At 34.8% G+C, this 20,179-nt stretch overlaps 1 protein-coding gene across 12 annotated transcripts in view; it reads right to left on the reverse strand.

The window, feature by feature from the left end:
- SUPT20H (SPT20 homolog, SAGA complex component) overlaps positions 1–20,179 on the reverse strand; it is a 35,091-nt gene that overhangs the window by 8,336 nt on the left and 6,576 nt on the right. For 4 of the 12 annotated variants that reach the window (XM_068673293.1, XM_068673266.1, XM_068673245.1 and 1 more), the window contains 14 exons: positions 15,715–15,844; positions 14,934–15,037; positions 14,301–14,417; positions 14,116–14,169; positions 13,171–13,310; positions 11,779–11,935; positions 11,635–11,691; positions 10,571–10,642; positions 9,485–9,642; positions 7,799–7,831; positions 5,615–5,732; positions 3,491–3,599; positions 3,085–3,252; positions 1,007–1,319 (listed from right to left, as the gene is read on the reverse strand). In XM_068673293.1, the coding sequence (XP_068529394.1) occupies positions 1,007–1,319; positions 3,085–3,252; positions 3,491–3,599; positions 5,615–5,732; positions 7,799–7,831; positions 9,485–9,642; positions 10,571–10,642; positions 11,635–11,691; positions 11,779–11,935; positions 13,171–13,310; positions 14,116–14,169; positions 14,301–14,417; positions 14,934–15,037; positions 15,715–15,844 (1,730 nt within the window). The remainder of the gene's footprint in view (positions 1–1,006; positions 1,320–3,084; positions 3,253–3,490; positions 3,600–5,614; positions 5,733–7,798; positions 7,832–9,484; positions 9,643–10,570; positions 10,643–11,634; positions 11,692–11,778; positions 11,936–13,170; positions 13,311–14,115; positions 14,170–14,300; positions 14,418–14,933; positions 15,038–15,714; positions 15,845–20,179) is intronic. The other 8 variants (XM_068673304.1, XM_068673274.1, XM_068673346.1 and 5 more) reach the window with 6 other exon arrangements.

The raw sequence follows: 20,179 nt of genomic DNA on the forward strand, positions 1-20,179 counted from the left end.
ATCTGAGTAACTATGTTTTTGTCCTCTGTCTAAATTGTTTTCTGCAATTAAAATTGTGGATAAAGCATCAAAGTAGCTTAAAAGATCATTATGCTTAGTGTAAAACAAATATCTAAATTCATATTCTCAAACGATTGTTGAACCCCTGTTCAACATGGAAAATAACCCATGGAAATATATAACCCATGGAAAATAAAACTTAAGTGGTTCTTTTATTCTAGAAACATTGAAAGATCAGTCTTCAAAATGGTTGTGCTATAATAACAAAAAGCTAAGTAACAGGTTTGTGTTTTCCTTTTGTGTCATAAGTCTAATCAATTAATCATTGGTAATCAGCTCCTGAACATCTTAGATAAATAAATCAAGTGCCTGATCCCTCCATTGAAGCACACCACGTGTCTTACACTGAGCATATTATACTGACCACAGAATTTTATTTTGTCTAAAAGCAGCTCACTTCATACCATATAATCTACACCTGCCAGCAGCATCATTTTTTAAAACAGCTAAATGGGTTTTACAAAGAATATTTAATCTAAGTATTTGATGAAATTGTTAGAAAACATATTTGCTCTTTTCTTAAATTTCACACACCTTTATTCATAGAATGTTTATAGTGAATTTCTTTCCATTTTTCATTTAGTGGTCTGCATACAACATTCCACCTTCTCTCTGATTAATAAAAAGTTTTCAACATTAAAGAGCAAAACCTCGAAACACACTTACATGAGGCACATCTTACGGAATTAAATTATATGCATCTGAAAAGCTCAAAGTACAATTTTCTTTATAGACTTCTTTTAGTATTCTCATAGCAGATGCCTTCAACTTTGAGAAATATAAATAACTTCTAGTGGCTTTTTAATTCATAATTACAAGGTGACTGGTCTTTTTGTATTGCAGATTCTGACAAATATCTACTGTACTGGCTGCCAAAAAAAATCCAGCAACCAACTACCAACCCACCCAAGGACAAATTAAGAAGCTGTCTTAACAAAGCACTTACCACACAGAGCCCACTACATTGATGAAGTTAAGTCCTGCAGGGTTTGCCATGACCTGGGTGGAGGTTGTTCCTGTAGTAATGGATGTTACCATGGTGGAAAGAGGAATGGTCATTACAGGCAGTGCCTGGCTCAGAGACATTTGCTGCTGAGCAAACGGGGTTAACAAAGTGGGCTGAGGGGTGAAGCCTGAATCTTGGGGAGTAGGGGTGGCAGAAGGGGTAATAGGAGTTGAGCTCTGAGCATCAGGAGGGTGTGGGGTCGATGAAGGGGTGTTGGTTGGAGTAGGAGTAGATGGTTTAGGAGTTCCAGACCCTGCTCATTGAGAAAAATAAAAAGTGCTAGTTTGTTATAAAAGGCCAGTCCCTTTCTGTATAATAAGGTTAATGGAATCTTACTTAGCATTGACAATTTGTCCCATTTCTTAAACTGCAAGTGTTAATTTCTACATGACACGAGTGTTGCAGCACGCACTCATTGTTAAGGATGCAGTATAATCACAGAAAAACCCCGTTTTCCATCCTTAATTCTTTAAACCAAACACAGTTTTGCATCCTCCATTATGTTCCTCCATAATTTATCGTACAGGAAGTCATAACTCTATATTCAGTAACACTTAACCCAAAATAAAGCCATTTCTTAGTGACCATTTTACCCTAATTAATGTTTTTGCCCTAAAATGTTAAACACATAGTCTATATGCACTGCCTGCACAATAGCACCATGTTAAAAAACATATGGAAAACAACAGATTCAACGAAGAACAGATACTATTTCAGTAATCATGAGGGTCAGTCTAAATTTTATCAATAACTAAACTCCCATTTGCCAAATTTTGATCAAATAAAAAGAATAACTTTTAAAAATAAGAACCAGAGGATACTACTGCATCTTTAAAAGCTACTGTGTAGTGCCTTCTACTTAAATGTAGTATGTGTAGCTGTATTTGTTGTGGATGCAGTAAGCACAGCTTATCAATACAAAAATGAAACAAAACCAAAAAAAGCAAAAAGCTCAAAGTGTTTTTCTCTCTCTTTTTTTAAGCTTTCATGTCCTGCAGAAAGAAAGGAAAGAAATGTGAAATGTCCAGCTGTTGTGATCAGGGCCTTACTTAAAGGAACAACTGTGAGCAGTAGATTTACACAATCCATAGCACTAAAATAAGCACTGAGTAAATCTGTTAGAAGAAAACTTTTGTCAGCTTTCTGTTTTTTCTTTGTGCAAAACAAGAAGGCAGAGAAGTTACACCTTTTGAGCTATCCAGATTTTAAATTATTTAATGAAAAAAGCATATTATAATACTGTGCAGGATACTGGAATGTGCAGTACACAATAATTCATTAAAAATTGAATAACTGCAGCTGTGATTTCTTTGTACAAATCTTTTCACAAAACGTCTCAAGACACATACATATTTTAAAGACTGCATATGATCTATAGCTATGATTACAATGATCCTGTCAGTGTTAATGAAAATAATTAAACTAGGATGGCATTTATTATTGAAATTTACATTTTAACACCTGAGAATATGGTGCTATCATCATCAGCATCACCACCACACTTGCAATCAGCAATGATTTGTAAAACAGTGTAGGAGTGTTTTAAAAAATCATCTTATCGTTTATTGTATCACCACCTTGGGACTAATCAGATTATATACATACATAGAGATACAACTGCACCAGCTCCTATAACATTTAAAAAACCAGATGCTTAAATTAGGTAAAAGCAAACTGATCTAACATACTGTTTGTACACTGGAGGAAAAATCTACACTTTGGAATTTTATCACATCATCTACCAGCTTTTGATAAAGAGGAGATCATACTAATTGCATAAAATGTATTAAAACGTATACACAAAGGGTGCATACATATATACAGAAAAACGAACACAATTACAATAAACATAAAAATACATACAGTGAACAAGAGACCTGCCTAAAGCTGCACAACTTATACAATTTAGGGTACACTGTACACTTAAGTTTCATCATTCCACAGGTTAAGAAGTTTTATCTCAGGAAGCATTTAAGCAAAAGCCTAAGATTTAATGGAGAATTTAGGTCGTGACTCACTTTGTGAAGAGCTCGCAGGAGACATGGCAGCTGGAGAGAGCATGCTAACTTGATTAAGATCCATAGATTGCTTCCGAGAAAGACCAGGTGGCTTAGAAGGAGGAGGAGGAGGAGGTGGAGTTGGGGATTTTAGATGGCCACTTGACTGCTGCGAACTAAAAATATTACCTGAAAAATAACAATTAAAATAAATTATTGTACTGAGTTGAAGTTTACTCAAGTATTTTTTAGGATATATATTCATACAAAAATACAATCAGAAATTAACAAAGTGATAGTTTGAAAAGCTCTTTTCACAGATAATGCTGACTTTTTTTAAAAAAATAAAACTTTACTGAAGGGTCAGCATATCACTTTACAATAAGCAGAACACAGAAAGGAGATGCTCAAGTTGATAAATAATTACCTGAAGAGCTACTTCCTGAACTTGAAGGTAATTTGATGGGAGGAGGCCGGTGTTTTACACCTTTCCCCAGTACTGAAGACTGAACAGAGCCTGATATACTTTCTGGCTGCTAGGAGGAAAGAGAAATTAACACTACCAGAGCAATAATATGAGCTTTCATATATTTAAAAGAAGACATAATTCAGTTAATTTGTGTTGTAATTCTCCAAACCATAGCAAAATTCCCTTGAAATATTCCAGATTTGTATGTATCTGAAAAACAACCTAGGACCAACTCTTTTTAGATAATGGACTCTTTAGTTTATGAAGAAATTCTAAGGTTCCTGAAAAATTGAAACTGTGACAAAGAAAATTAAGAAATTCATTTTTCCTAATTCTGAAGTGCTTCTCAGTAACTTTTCACAAATGCAAGTGACAGATGCACTTTATATAAAAAGACAATTTGGCCTTGAAAAATTGCATCATTCCATTCATTCACTAACTGTAACCACCTGCTATTTCCAACCCTGATCCTGGGAGCAGGAATTTGAACACATTCAGGAAAATCCTCAATGCATACAAATTAATTTGTTTTCCCTTTGACTTCAATGGGATTAGAACTTCCTTAATCTCTTTAAATCAAAGGTATTCCGTTATTGTTTGTTCTTATAACATGCTTATCAGGGTGTTTAAACACAATTTTAACTTCAGCTAATCAAACCTGTAAATCTTAGTCACTTACAACATACCCTAAATCCATAATTTCAACAGCTGACATCAACAAGAGACTCAGTGAAACACATTTACAGTTATAGACTATATTTTTACATATAAAACATCCCATAAATGAAGATAGTATCTAAAGCATGCATTCCACAAACTGTCTGAAATTAGAAAATAAGCCTCTCAGTATAGCAAATAGAGTATTTCAGTGCTGGAACCTAACTGAAATTAACATGGGCTGGCAAATCAGAGCATCTGTTATTGTGTAGTGTCGATCTTTCTGGAGAGCTTAGCCTCCACTTTCTCTTATCACTGAGAATCACTCCTTCCATGTGTTTCTAGTTGTCTTCTTATAAAAAAAAAAACAAAACAAAACAGACCCTGAGGACTAGTTCTTTCTTCTTCTATTAAAAACTCTTTTCTTCATTTTGAGAATAAAAACTAATGCCCCATTTGAAAAGAGACAAGATCATTAAACAAAGTAATCTAAGTAACTTTGGTCCAGCTTTCAGTGGGGACTTGCACAAATGGACAAGATAACTTTTTGAAGTATCTTCCTAGCCTAAGTTGTTCTGTGATTTTACAGTGTGTGTGTACACAGTGTAGATATGTTCTGTGTGTACAGCATATATAGACACACATGCAGATGCATGTACATGTACACACACAAACATTCATATTCCTCTCTGCAACCACTGTCTTCAACATGCTATTCTTCTGGCTGACACAAAGAACCATCTCTTTCAGAGCAAGGTTACAGCACTTCAGAGGATGTATTTACAGCAAAGACACAGCAAAGCAAATAGCCCCTGCTGTCACAAATTCATTTACTAATTGGAGCTTAAATACAGTTGACCACTACAGTACTGAATTTGACCAAGAAAGCCAGCAGAAGTAAAACACAGGGGCAATACCACAAGCATGAGAATTCAGGAATTTCTATGACATGCATACAAAAACATATACACTTTAAAAGCTTTGTTCGTTTTGAAAGTTCTCCTCTTGAATTAAGGGGAAAATAAATTGTAAAGGTAAAAGAAAAGCTCAGCTATTCCTTCTACTTCTGTTTTACTGATGTGTATTAAAAAATGCATGGCTGCATTTTACTATACTGCTCTGTAAAAGGTTAATCTGAACAGAGAAAAACGCTCTAAACAAAACCCTAGAGCTAACTGTACTACGCACAGCCATAAAAAAAAAAACATGGCTAAAAGATACAACATCCCAGCAGTGAAAACAAAAGTGCTTTCCTCTAGCTTTTCTGATATGCTCACCCTGAATGATTATGACAATAACATGTTTAAAAATTAATTTGGAATGAATTTTTAGGTTATTTTACTTTCAAATATGAACAACAAGGATTGATTATTCTAACAATTTGACAAGGGCAAATAAAAGAAATATATAGCTCGATAAACTCACTTCCATTTCCTTCCCTGGAGAAAGATGACTGAGATTGACTGATCCACCTGAATTATGAAACATTTTCACAGGACATTTAGCTTCATTTTGTACTAACTCCTGATACTGGTTCACCACTCTGAAACAAACAATACATAAAAACATTTAAAGATTAACAATTTTGAATGTATATATGTATATACTAAATATAGACGTTATATAAAAAATATATGTATTATGCATAAAATATATACCTTTAAATATACATCTATATAAAACCTAGATAAACAGGCTAAACATATTTTTATATATCCATCTTCCTACTTTATGTTCCTGGGTTCTGTTCTTAGATTAGTGCTGTTTTAAAGTTTGTGTTTGCTTCTTTGATTTTTAAACCAATGATTTTTCTAATGCCAACTACAAATGCTTACATGAAGCCGTTTCCTGCAATAAGCTTGAATCAGTCAAACTACTTAATCTAAGTTTAGGAAACACTCTTTCAGAGGAATATGCAAAACAGTAGACCTAACAGCTCCCTTCCCAAAAGGCAGTACAGTTCTTCAGGATGTCAGCCAGCCATTTCCTCCACATGAGTCCAGAATCTTTTATAAAGCTGTGTCCTCTCTGCTATGTTCCTTATAGAACAGTCAACCCTCCTTTAACTTGAAGTCAATGTCAGATGAAGACTCCTTAGAGCAGGGGAGGTTCATAGTGAAGGTATATCCAAAAATCAGTTATCACAGCAAAAGGGACCAGACTTTCTTCTTTGAGCACTGGGACAGAAGAATTTTATTATAGGAGACTAGCAAGCAGTGACATACCCAGGGGTGTAAAGCATCAACAGCATCAGGCAAACAACTGCAGAACTGCTCTAAGAAATCCAAAGCTACATCTCTACATTTCTAGTAATTTGAGGGAACACTCTATACTTGGCTCACAGCTGTGGTAAAGTAACCTAGCAGCCTTGAAAACCAAACTGAAGACCTATGAGCTGTTGCTTATGCCCTGAAGAAGTGCTGGACTATTTCCATCAGTTTGCACCTAAATATGAACATAGCACTGATGTAATATGCTGCCGTGAGCAAGGGTCCCAAGATGCAACTTTTCCAGTATATAGGATCTAGATAATTTAAAGTTACAGTGGAATCTGAGTAATAAAGTGCTGTGTGCTCAGAAAGGTGCTGCTGTACTCCTTCCTCCATTGATAATTCTTGAACTAGTCCCTGAAACAAACCTACTTTTTCTGATAGGAGGATTTGTGCAGAGTGGCAAATATGATCAGGAAATGAATTCCAGTTAAAACTAAACTCCATAGTACTGTTGCATTGGTTTTCAGCCAACCAATCCCCCAATTTAACTTAGCACAAGCAACAAAAGTCTGTATCACCACAGAAAAAGCAGGAGAAAAATACAAGCAAATAATTTATTGATCAAAATTATCTATTAAAACAAAGAATTATTGATATTTTGACCAAATCAAGGGTTCATCTCCCTGCCAGGCACTTAAGAAGAGAGAACCACGTACTGTACAATGGCAGCACGTACATCACCTCAAAGTCTCATAAGAAGGCACAAACATGTGAACAGCTTTGTGAGAGAGTGCTTTCAACAGGTTCTGCCCTTGTGTGCAGAGGCACACAGGTATCTATAACATGATGCTTACAGGCAAATATTTGAAGAAATTCTTAATTTGCTGCCACACAGTTATGCCAAGATTGCTAATCCTAATTATTCTACGACTTAAAAATACTAGAACACTGATTTATTTGCTTTTTAAGAAAATTGAATCAAATAATGAAGAGCATAAAAAAAAGTCCTATATCACACTAAGCTCAAATTAAAAACTTCCACAATTGCCAATTTACCACACAAAATCCCAAGACGAAATTCCTCTTATGTGCTTACAGAATTTTATAATTACTTGTGTAATCAAGAGTAACTGTGAAGCTAACTAACAACATACTTGGGATTTAGGTAGCGGGACAGGCTGTATTTGCATACTTGCTTTCCTATATATTTCCCTGCATGTTAAATGCATGAACTGCACACTATCTCCTTCTCCTTATTACAATAATTAATTCCTCTTATTTTGCTTATCTGTTCAGCACCTGTTTCCATAACCACAACATTAACAGTCATATTATCTAAAAGGAACAAAATGAATTATTTGGCATCAAGACAGTTCTATATTCAGTATGAATTTACCTTTCAGCATCAGTCTTGGAACCAATGAGGAACCTGAAATTTAGAAAGTATAGCACATTTTCAGTCATGGATTGCACTAAAATAATGTTTTTATAATTACAAACTCAAAGAACATCAATACTATTCTGGCTTCAGATCTGCCCACTGACAAGAGACAATTGATTCGTTTGATTGACTCAGTATTTAGTACTTGAAATAAAAACTTGGTTTCATAACAGTGCATAATATATATGTTGTCTAATATAGACTCCTTTAAGAGTAAATTACCTACAAAAGGCAGAATATGGAATTCTTGTATTTCTATTTTCAAAAAATGGAAGTGAATAACTGCTACAGCATTGCTACTGTGAAAAGTAGCAATGGTAAAGTTATCCAGAAATCAACATCCCAATCTGCTCACCCACAAATACAAACATAAGTGTCCTGCGGTTATGTCAAAACCAGCCCTACTTTAGCGTATAAAACTAAACATTTAGTTTCCATTGTTTGATTTCACTTGTCCAAATTCCAATTCCCCATGTTTTTCTAGAACTAAACATTTCTTTTTTGATTAATGCTATGGCTTGCAAATTATTAATTTTTTACTCAATTTTTTGAACACTACAGAACTTCTCAGTTTTTCCAGATCAGATTTTATATTAATTTTAATAAGACAATAACATCATCTGCACCTTTCACTTCTTATGACACTTTTTTATGAGAAAGAAAACAAATTCATGATCAACGAATGAAATTCAAAGATCAGTGGGTAAGATCTTAAAAAGCAATGGACCAAAACAGTGACATCCCCCACCTGAAAAAAACAAAACAAAACAAATCCAACAACAAACAACAAAAACCCCTAAACCAACAAACATACAACAGCTTTATATCCTTTTAATTCCCAACCTTATTACAACTGTAAGCTACGCTGCTGTTCTAAGTAGATTATCAGTAAGTACGGAAATGTTAAATAGCTTAGATTCTAGGGATAAAATACCTTGAGTATGAGAAGATCCTTGGATATTAAAAAAATAGCATTACATAGCAATTATATAGCAGACAACATTTTTTTGCTAACAGAACTACAGTTTGCTCAAGCTAACTGCTCCCTACCTTACTGAAATGTATAGGGTATACATTGCTGCATAGGTTCCTCCATAAAAAGAATTGGCAGACATAACAAGAGGAGATAAGAACACAGAATATTTCTAGCACTGCAGCCAAAAATAGCAGATTCAAAACAGTAGTATGAACAGGATGTAACTTCTTTGCACCTCATATTTTCCTTCATTATTTACTTAGCCTAAAGTTCTTGATATAGGGGTAAATGCAATATAATAAAGACTAATGTTTTCACAGCTTCAGACAGATTTTGACACAATGATCAAAATTATCAGTACTACTGGAAAACACACACTAACAATGTCTTGCAGTATGAGACACAAAGATTTTCATAATACGAGATTTTCTTACAATGTAGTTTTGATGTAAAAGAATATTCAAGATATGATGTTGGTAAAATGTGTCCTTTTTCTTGTTAGAGAAAAAATCTGAGGTTTATCCGATAATTTTTTTTGAACAAAAAACCCCTCTTAAAATCAGATTTGTAGCTCCTGAATATTTTTATGCCTGAAAATGGTAAGTAGTGGTTGTCTTCTTTTATCTATTGCATCATACCACATTTTAAAAGATCATATAACTTACTGTGATGGAGTTAATAGGCTGTCACTTTCCTCATCACCTTTGAGTGTCTGAATTTTACCATAGTACAATGGATTGCCAAGAGACTGAAAAATGGTCAGCTTTGTTTTTTGCAGCTGATTACCAACTTCACATTCAAATACATAATCATCTTTTATTTCCTAGAAGAAGAAAATAACCGCATAAGTCTTACAAAAGCACTAGGACAAATAGCTAGTAAAATATTCCAGTTCTATACAATATGAAAGATACATAACAAAATAAAAAATGGGGTGCATTTGCTAAAATGAAAATTATTTGAGAAGAAATTATCTAAAGAGATGGGAAGAAAATAAGTTTACCATCTATTAAAATTCAAAAATATTGCAAACCTTAAACCAACTGTGTTAGAAGATACCAAAAGCCAGACTGGGTAAACATATATAGAATTCTATAAGTTACAGCAATGCCAAAAATGTTCCAAAAATGTGTCAGAGATGAAAATTATGTTCTATGGGAAAGTATTACTTTTTGGTAATATGAATCAAGGATATCATGATACATGCTGTAAATAAAAATGATATATCAATTCAGAAATTACAAAGAATTAACGAACTAATGTATGCCTAATTATATTAAAATGACCTCTCTTTATCAAATCATTCCATTTGTGTGAAATTTTAAGGTTTGACTATAACAATTTTAAAAGTCTTTCTGCCCTTATTACATGATTTCTTTCAAAATTTGCCATTTTGATTTTGACAGAAACATTTTTATGTCGATCTTTATATGAGCTGCATGAAGAAAACAATTTATTGATCAGAGTACTTGATCCCTGTAAATTATTGTTTTATTTACTACACAGTGACAGCACATTACTTGGGAGATGGTGTTTTTCATTACATTTCTGGAAGATCTGAAGAAATTACAACACTGATCACTGTATGAAATTACAAGTTTCTTTAACAATCTTTCCATGTCTATATAATAAATGGAAGGTTAATTCAATTGGTGGAAGGAAGAGTATTCCCCACATTATTTAGATTTTATTGAAATACATGACATTTTAACTAGAGACAGAAATTTTTGCCAAAGGTCTAAATTACTCACATGTGCTGGCCAAACAGTCGGTTGTGAGTCGTCAGGCTTGATAGACTTTTCCACTTTGGCATATTTTTCCACCTTAAAGAAAATGGAGATAGAAAAAGAAAACAAAAACTAAGTAACAATGGTCATCTTGGGCCAGGAGTTAATGTCAAACTAACACAGCTGCTTGTTTTTAACAGTGGCTAACATGAGAGTCTTCAAAAATGAAGAAGACCTCATCTATACGTGCAGTTTTCAGAAAAAGTGAATTGGAGAACATTCAGGACTTTCTTTATGTTTATTCTGTTACATCATACTTGATATGTTAAATGTATGTTTCACACTTTTGTTAAGAGAACAGATTTAAACTACTGCCTGCAGTGTGGAATGGCTAAGAAATTTCACAATATTAGTACTTGACCTAATCAGAGTCTGGAGTTACAACAGTGCTGAAGCAAAAAGGGAGAGAAATCATACGCAAACCTACAGCATCATTCGATGTGTAATGTACACTACTGCCACTCCCAATTAAGCCCAAACCTACAGCCTTGGCAAATCCACTGACCCCTTCCGTCTAGTAGCAGTATGTATTCTGACAGTGCCAAAAAACAATAACATGCACATCGCTGAGATCAGAATGCACACATAGGCTGATCAGAAGAATTCCCAATTAGAATTCTCTATATAATAAATTAAACCATTGAAAATAGTATGTCCTATAGTATGTCACGAAAAACTTCTACGAGGCTGAGAAGTAACTCCTTGTAAAATACTTTCCTTTTTTTTTTTTAATTTCAAATATTATCAACAGAATTTCAAATGGACATTGATCCTACAGTTGAACAATATTAAAGCTCAGTTTGCCCTGTTTGTCTTATCCAAATTATCACACTGCAGTTGCAATGTATTCCAGTGTCACTTAGCTTGTGTTTGTACCTTAAACTACAGAAAATTAATTTCAAATGTTAAAACCTTCTTAAAAATTCTTGTTGTTTGACACTGGATATTCTTTAGTCACTTCCTTCTTCATGCAATACAACATTGAATACAATTGCTAATAATTGCTAAAAGATAACAACCAAACTTACATCCACTTCAGAAGGTGCAGTCAAGTAGCAAGGGTTCTGTTTCCACATATCTACACACTGGAAGATGAATAAAGTGGTATTAGTGTACCACATTTGTAAATAAACAGTTAAGAAGTTCACCTACCAGTGTCTCACAACACTTACATTTCCAGCTTTAGAAATTTTGAGGTCATACTGCTGGGTGCCTTTCCTCTCCTTCCTTTTCTGTAAGTAGTCAAGTATTCTGAGCTGTGGTGGCGTTGAATAGTGACCTACTTCCTGCTGCCTGTTCAAAGATGACCTTGAGTACCTTTTGAAACACCTAAGGTAAAATAACAGATACAATTGTAAGAACATCAAAACCGAATTTCCCACTGCCTAAGTACAAGCACAAAAACACACAGGGAAATGCTATTTACATTGAGACGAGAAAACAGGTTTTGAAATATTAATTTAAAATCACTGTTCTGGACTATACAACTTAAACTCAATTTTGTATTTTTAAGAATACTATACTAGTATTCTGTTTATATGTTTCAGTGCTAAGAATGGTGTTATTTTTGAAATGCATAATTACATTGTCAAAATAATTAACTATACAAAAGGTTACTGAGCCTTTGGTTTGCATATTATCAAAGATTTCAGTTCTGCCAGAAGATCCATATACTGCTTACGTGACTAATAAGTTATAAACATGGGAACTACTCTTCATTCTTTGTTTCACACCAAACCCTTTGGCACATTAATGCTATCTGGGACATCCATTTAACACCTCTGTGTACTTTTCTAATAGAATGCTTGTTGACCACTACGCTCTAATTTTTAAGAGCAGCTTGATCAATTTGTCTATTTACAATTAGCACCACTAGCTGTACATTAGGATAGTATGTCAATGCGATTCTAATTTTAAACATATTTTGTTAATTCTAACAGACCATTAGCACTTTTCATTCTACAGAACGAATGCACCTCTTTTACTAAGAGTAAACCATTTCAAGCTTTTGTGGAAAAAAAAGTGAACCACCAGGCACAGAAGTTAAACAAGTTTGATATCTTGTATATAGCATGTTCCACATTACTTACAAATTTATTAAGATTCTAATAAGACAACACTTCTGTTTAGTCTATAAACCTCAAAAATAAACAATTCATTTGATTTCGTTGTTTAGCAGCAAAATTTTACAGTTTTTAAAGCGTCAGACAATATGCAACATATCCATTTATATATTTCAAGTTGAGATGCCATTTGACATCTGAATTAAGTAAAAGGACAAGATTAAAGCTGTCAGATGATGTATGATGTTAAATTAACATAAACATTTTTGATATACAAAAATAAGCATATTGCAGTATCTATTACTAAGTGAAATACACTACAAAACTGAATATTTGAAAATAAGATAATCTGACTGTTCCCACTATTCCAAGTATTTAAGTAGACATTAAGCTGCAATTACACTTTTCTTTGAACCCCGCCCCCGCCCTGCCCCCCCCCCCCCCCCCCCCCAAAAAAAAAAATCTTGAAGGACTCTCAACATGCTTCACACTGAAAAATACCTTTTCATGGGGCGAGTATTCATTTTCTGCTTGTTGTACAGGAGTCTGTTTGTAGTACAGGTCACTGCTATTGAAGGATCAAGACACAAAGGCTCTGCTGTAGCCAAAATAAGTTGGCTCTCAAGTAGAAGTTTGTCCTCCTGCATAATATACAATTATTATTAAATGTAAAAACATGAAGGCTTTTACATTAATACACACCTATGCATAACAAGCACATTATCTTAAAGAAATTGAAGAAATTATTTGTCAATACTCAGCAACAGAAAATAACACTTAAATATCACTAACAGTTATGAGTTACAGGGCTTTGGTTAGGGGTTTCTAATAGGAAAAGAGAACCTACTGAAAGATATTTTTTCTTTCTTCTTTTTTTTTAATAGCAGTAATGGTAATGACATTAATTTTCTCTTAGTGATTTATCTTGATAGACTAGCAATAGTGCCATAAAGATTATCTGTCCGGAACTTTAGATTACAATTCGAAATGGATTTGAGCGAGATTGTGGCTCTGAAAGACAAACAAGTACACTGCCAGCACCATGCTCTTCAGCACTTAACTAACTCTAATTTTCCAAACCTAGTTAACAAAATTCTCTTTACTATAATAATATAATTAGGAAAGTTCCATTAAAGGAGCAACTGTGCCATTAGATTATACCTGCTGCTCTGGAGCTTTATATTGAAGACAAACGAAGTATGGTAAACTAGTTACACTAACACCAACACTGTCATTCTGCGTTACCAAAAAATAATGTCTGATTCAATTAACAACTATTGTTTTCTGTGGCATCTTGGGGAAAGACACTATTGCATCACTAGCAGTTTGAATACGTCTAGAATATCATCAATTTTGCTTATCAGAATTTATGAAATAAAGTATATTCACCATTGTGAATATACTTTGAATATACACTGTGAAGTTTTAAAATAACTGTTGACTCACCTGTGTCCATTTGTGGTTGTCACTTGTTATAGAATGCACATCACAAATTAAAGTCTGATGAGAAAGACATAATTGCAGTTAGCTTTCAACAAAGTAATAAGAGTTCTTAATATATGTTCAGTAATAGCTCTTATCAACTCTGGGAACTATTGTAACACTGAGAAATGACTTAGAACACTTCTCACCTGCATTGTAGGACGCAAAAGAATGTGCTTGCTTTGGTATGTTGGAGATTTCATGTTACCAGACTGCCTATAGTCACGGATTTCTGCTATGACACATCCACAATGAAAAATATTAACCTAGTTGAAAAAAAAGAACAACTTGTAAATATCCAAATATATACTCATCTTCCTTAGCCTTGGCCTCCATATAGTTTGTTACATATTATACAGTATTTATTGATACTATGGATAAAACTACTAATTTTAACAAGATCATAGGTCTTTATAACATACCTAGACAGACCTAACATACAAGCTTCAAATGTTTTGTTTTCATATATCAGAAATGTAGTTTTAGGAAATCTCCATGCCAAATATTTCATGACAGAACAAATGACATTTTGCTAGAACACAGAATCCAAGCTGTCTGGCAGTTGAAACAAGAGCAACTCCTTCTATTCCTTTCTTCCCAGTATTTATGAATTACCTTTTTATAGTGATCAATCAAGTATTTATTTGGGGCATTAAATATTTTGGTTCCAAATGAGCAAGCGTTTCACGTTCTGTTGTTGGAATCACATATGTGAAGGATTCATAGTTCAAAGTCTATTTAGGTACAAAACAATTTATTTTTTAAAAACAAAACTTTCAAACCTGAGATTTTTCTAAAAGATCAACCAAAATTGGTGGTAGCTCCTCTGCATCCAAATATTCAAGCAGTTCGCCTTCCTCATAAGGCAGCCGTATGGTCTCAGAATCTGGATTTGAACAAAACAAAACATACTGCGTTTCATCTGCCTTTCAAGTTTTGACTATAACAGTGTGAAATCTAAAATGAGCTTGCCGCAGAACAAAGCAGGGCTGGTGGAAAATATCAAAATTGCTGCTTTTTTTTTTATAATATTACTCTTTACATCCATTTCTGTTCCCAGAACACTTTTTTTTTTTTTTCCTTTGAAAGCAAAACTCTTTTATAGCTCAATGGAACAAATGCTTGCTCCCAAGTGAGACACTATATATTCTCAGTGCTTACTACAGTACCAGGTAGCATAAAGATGCAATCAAAGTGGAATGCAGATGGCTTTTGCTAGACTTAAATAATTTCTTTCATTCTTCCTTCCAGAAAGTACATGAAGTGAGAGAAACTCAGGTAAGGAACACAGAAAGAAGGGGGAACAGATACAAAGCTAGCTGGAAATAAGGGAGGAAGGCTATCAAAAACATTCATATGTATTGATTTATACTGCTCTGCTAGAGATTGCTTACAAGCACCTCACAACTCTGTGCAGATTTGCAGTTCAAGTACAGGTGTTATTTCTCTTTTTTTAAACAAGGGATTGTGTTATAAACAGTTAAACATTAGCAACAGCAACACGTTCCAACTATTTATAGAGCACTCTGAATAGTTTTAAAAATTAAATAGCAAAAGTGTTACCTGAACCATTTTTTCCCCTGAGCATAAGTGAGTAACCCTCATTTCCCGGATAGAGGTTCACCACCAGACACGACAACGTCTCCTGCATAACCAGCTTCTCAAGTAAATTCACATTTCGCCTCAGCTTCTGCTTTAAAAGTAAACATTGCTCATGAACATAATACTATCAAGTAATTAGAAGCATTAAAAACAGTTGCCAGAATATGAGAAATATTTATTTTAATATTGAAGTATGTATCAAAACAAGCCCATTTAAATTTAATTTAGCAGAATTCAATACAATGTATAAATTATGTGTTATTGTACATACTTACGCACTTTTTTTTTTTTAGAATCACTCATTTCAATTCAAAAAACCTTAAGTCCACACAAAACAATTAGCAAGAATTGTCCTTGGCTAAGATTTGCAATGTTGCAAATCTATGGTGGAACATTATTTGGTATCATTATTATGTGCACATACTTATACATTATACACTGTTTGACAACAAGAAAGTATTTACTACTCTCAAATATTCCTAGCAAACAAATGTTCCATTTCCAGACTAAAATCTTACTGCCTTTTAGTGTTTAGAAGTCTGGAAACTACCACAAAGAAAAGTGTGATATCCTTGTCTCTAAATTGGATAGAGATAGATTTGATGGATGGACCACTCCATTCAACCGTGGTGGATAAGGAATTGGCTGGATGGTTGCACTCAAAGTGTTGGGTTCAATGGCTCAACATCCAGCGATGAGTGGTGTTCCTCAGGGGGTCAGTATTGGGACTGCTGCTCTTTAATATCTTAGTGACATGGACAAGAACACAGAGTGCACTCTCAGCAAGTTTGCCAACAAGCTGTGTGGTCAACATGCCAGAGGGAAAGGATGCCATCCAGAAGGACCTGGACAGGCTTGCAAGGTGGGCCTGTGCAAACCTCATGAAGTTCAACAAGGCCAAATGCAAGCCAATATTATCCTAGGCTGCATCAAAAGCAGTGTGGCCAGGAGGTCGAGGGAGGTGATTCTGCCCCTCTGCTCTGCTCTCGAGAGACCGCACCTGGAGCCCTGCGCTCAGCGCTGGGGCCCCCAGCACAAGGACAGGGATCTGTTGGAGCAAGTCCAGAGGAGGGCCATGAGGAAGATGAGGGCTGGAGCACCTCTGTTATGAAGACAGGCTGAGAGAGTTGGGGTTGTTCAGCCTGGAAACGAGAAGGCTCTGAGGAGACCTTAGAGCAACCTTTCAGCATATAAAGGGGGCCTACAGGAAAGCTGGGAAGGGACTCTGTCACAGGTATGGTGACAAGACAAGGAGTAATGGCTTTAAACTCAAAGAGAGAAGATTTAGATTAGATATCAGATGCAGCCTGCTAGGTAAAACCTTCAGCTAATAGTCCTATTAGAACCCTATAAGACACCTACCCAGAAGGAGAGACTGCGCACGGCTTCAATTTCCAGAAAGCTCACTGGGCACAGAATAGAGCTATTGTCTCTTCACTTACACCTAGCATGAAATATCCTGGCATACAGTAATTGTCCTTTGAAAACAAAGTCAACTCTCAACTCCTCTAGTATCTTCATTCTTAACAATTGAGATACTGTCATCTTTTGATGGAAAAGTTTTGATTTCTGTGTTGGAAAGATCACTCATTTCATATTTATTTGTGCAATGGTGTTAGGAGGGAAATAGAAAAGGACTTGTGAATTATGTAAGACTTGATTTAAAAAAAGATCACCAGGTTATGTAAGGCATGTTAAGAAAATTAAAAAGCAAATAAAAATAAATCAATTGGATCTCATTGGGACAGAATTAAAACAGCCTCTAGAAGTTATTAATAATACTGTTAATATTTCTAATTCAACTTTATTTTCATGAGCTTAATAAATTTCTAGGAAACAATTTACCTTTTTCCTCAGAAATTTGTTCACATGTACAAGAAATAGCAAAAAGTTATTTTTACAGGAGGCCTCTGCTCCTTACACATCAGATAAGTAATATACATAATGTAGTTCGATTGTAAAAGTTATTACATTGATTAATCACACTACTCAGTGAACAACATGTTAGTTCTTTTTATTTTATTGTTCAGGAGTAATTAGCCAACTACAGCTTGGCAGGTTTTTTCTTGCCTATTTTTGGGGGGGGGGAGGTTGAGAAGGATGGCAGAAGACAGGAAAAAGGAAGAGGACAATCAAACAGACCTGAACAGACCTGACAACATTTTTGGCACTACATTCATATGAACTAAATTTCTTAAGATGGATGCCAGGTGCCAGACACATTTTAAAATAATAACGCCACTCCCAGACATTGGAGTAAATTGGTGTTTTTGGTTTACAAAATGTGGCATACCAAAAATAATTAGCAGGTAAAATTACCTTGCACTAAGCATGAAGATGACTATAGCCACAGGAGGACCTTCCTCCTTTGAGCTGGCTATTGGACGTAGTAGCTCCGAGCTGGTATTAAGCTCAGATCTTGTCTGGGACCGTTTTAAAGATCAAGAAGTGGATTGAGGCTTATTAGATTTCTCAAACGTTCACCATGGTATATTGGAAGGATTCAGACACAGAGGCACAAGGCAGTTACACTACCTCGGTTGCATCAGCTAATAAACTAACAATCCTAACCCTCTCTGAATCAGCAGAAAAGCAGTACTCCCCTCCGTGAACACACACTGCAGTGACTGTGATGGGTGGGAAGCAGCACAGAGAAAGCATAGGTGCTGTCTTCCTCTTCCAGTGACTTATGAAGACTGCCACTGAATAAATACTGAGTGACTACTTTCTAACTAGACAGGCAGTGTTTTTATGCTTTGTTTGCTATTACTCAATCCATGGCTATGTTTGTATCTTAGTTTTAATATCTTATCCTCTGACAGTGCACAAAATTCTGATTTTATCTTTATCATGACAGCTTTAATTGTCCTTCACTATAACATCTTAAGTCAATTTTTCACTTTATGATTTTTACATCTTCTGATCAATTCTTCAAACTGATCATCTCCATAAATAAGCTCTTGTAGCTATTTACCATCTTTGTGAAATGCAAGTCTAAGAAAACCCAATAACCCCACCACCGAAGGCTCTTCCCTTGACTTCAGACATATTTCATTAACCCTAGTATCACTTTACAAATGCACAGAATATGCAAGAGCAGATTGGACACCATCCAATATTTTCTGGAGGGCTTGACAAGTGAATAACTTGTCTATTAACAAGAGTTTCTCTGTGCTCACCATCATAGTCTTCTATAAACTCATGAGTATACATTTTCTCTGATTTTTCAGTAGAGAAAAACAGAATTCAAGCTTTTTCATGACATGTTATGTTTACTGCAGAGAATCATTGGTTTAGGGTAAGTTTGCTGAACAGCCGTCATAACTTTTTCAAAATCTTAGATGGTTATATCTAAGTATCTGGTTGGTGAATATATGGGGGTGTTCAAGGAAAGGTTGAACATGGTGCTTAGGGACATGGTTTAGTGGGTGACATTAGTGGTAGGGGGATGGTTGGACCAAGTGATCTTGGAGGTCTTTTCCAGCCTTAATTCTATGACTCTTCTATAATTTTCAAAATACGGTCTTATTCTGTTCCTTTCATCTGTAGCATTGAGGAAAAAAACAGTAGACAGACTCACATTTTTGATTTTTTAAGTGAGTATTTTCAGGGAGCAGATGTCTTTTTTTTTCTTCTGTTTTAAGGAAGAATTTTGAGAGGTCAAGATTTGTTAGAAGTGAAATCACAAATCTTATATTCAAATTATTTCAGAATACTTCCCTTAGGGTAAATATTTAGGAAGTAGTTTTCACATACGCTTCTTCTCATGTCATAGACGTTCTTTTCTCAGGTATTGAGAGAGGCAGTGGTGGTGTGTATGGATTGAAATGCTCATTCCACAGTTATGCAGTTCTGATGGCTTTATATGACATCTACCATGTTCAAAGTGCTTAGAGTAATCCATGTACTGAAATCTGTAATTATTCTTTGAGGGGAAAAAGTAATCATAAGATGCACAACCCTGGTGACATTACTTACAGACTTCCTAAGGTATGGCAGCAGGGCAGCTAACTAAAAGTCAGTCTCATTGCAGGAATTACCAGGGGAAATTACATGGCCACTGTTATACACAAAGGAAGATTAAATATGATTGTTTGCATGAGACAAGGTTCTGATCTAAGAGCAACAAGGGTTACTTAGTACTTTTGTTCTCTCACATGAATATGCAACTATATATTTTAATCAGAGATAACTAAGCATTCAACAAGTATAATTTTATTATAAACTAAAGATTATCACAATTTTTTAAGCAATTCTTTAAAATTTAAAATTTCACATTAGTAAAGCGTGATTCTTTCACATCTAAGAACATATGACTATTTTTGCTTGAAATTGCAATTTCTTTCCTACTCTTCGCATGGTTTGTTCAACTGAGTCAAAGAGATCACAATTTTATTTTCTCTCAACTTCAACAGAAGACTTGAAT

This window comes from Anas acuta, chromosome 1 (assembly GCF_963932015.1).
Source record: "Anas acuta chromosome 1, bAnaAcu1.1, whole genome shotgun sequence".
NCBI classification, from domain to species: Eukaryota; Metazoa; Chordata; class Aves; order Anseriformes; family Anatidae; genus Anas; species Anas acuta.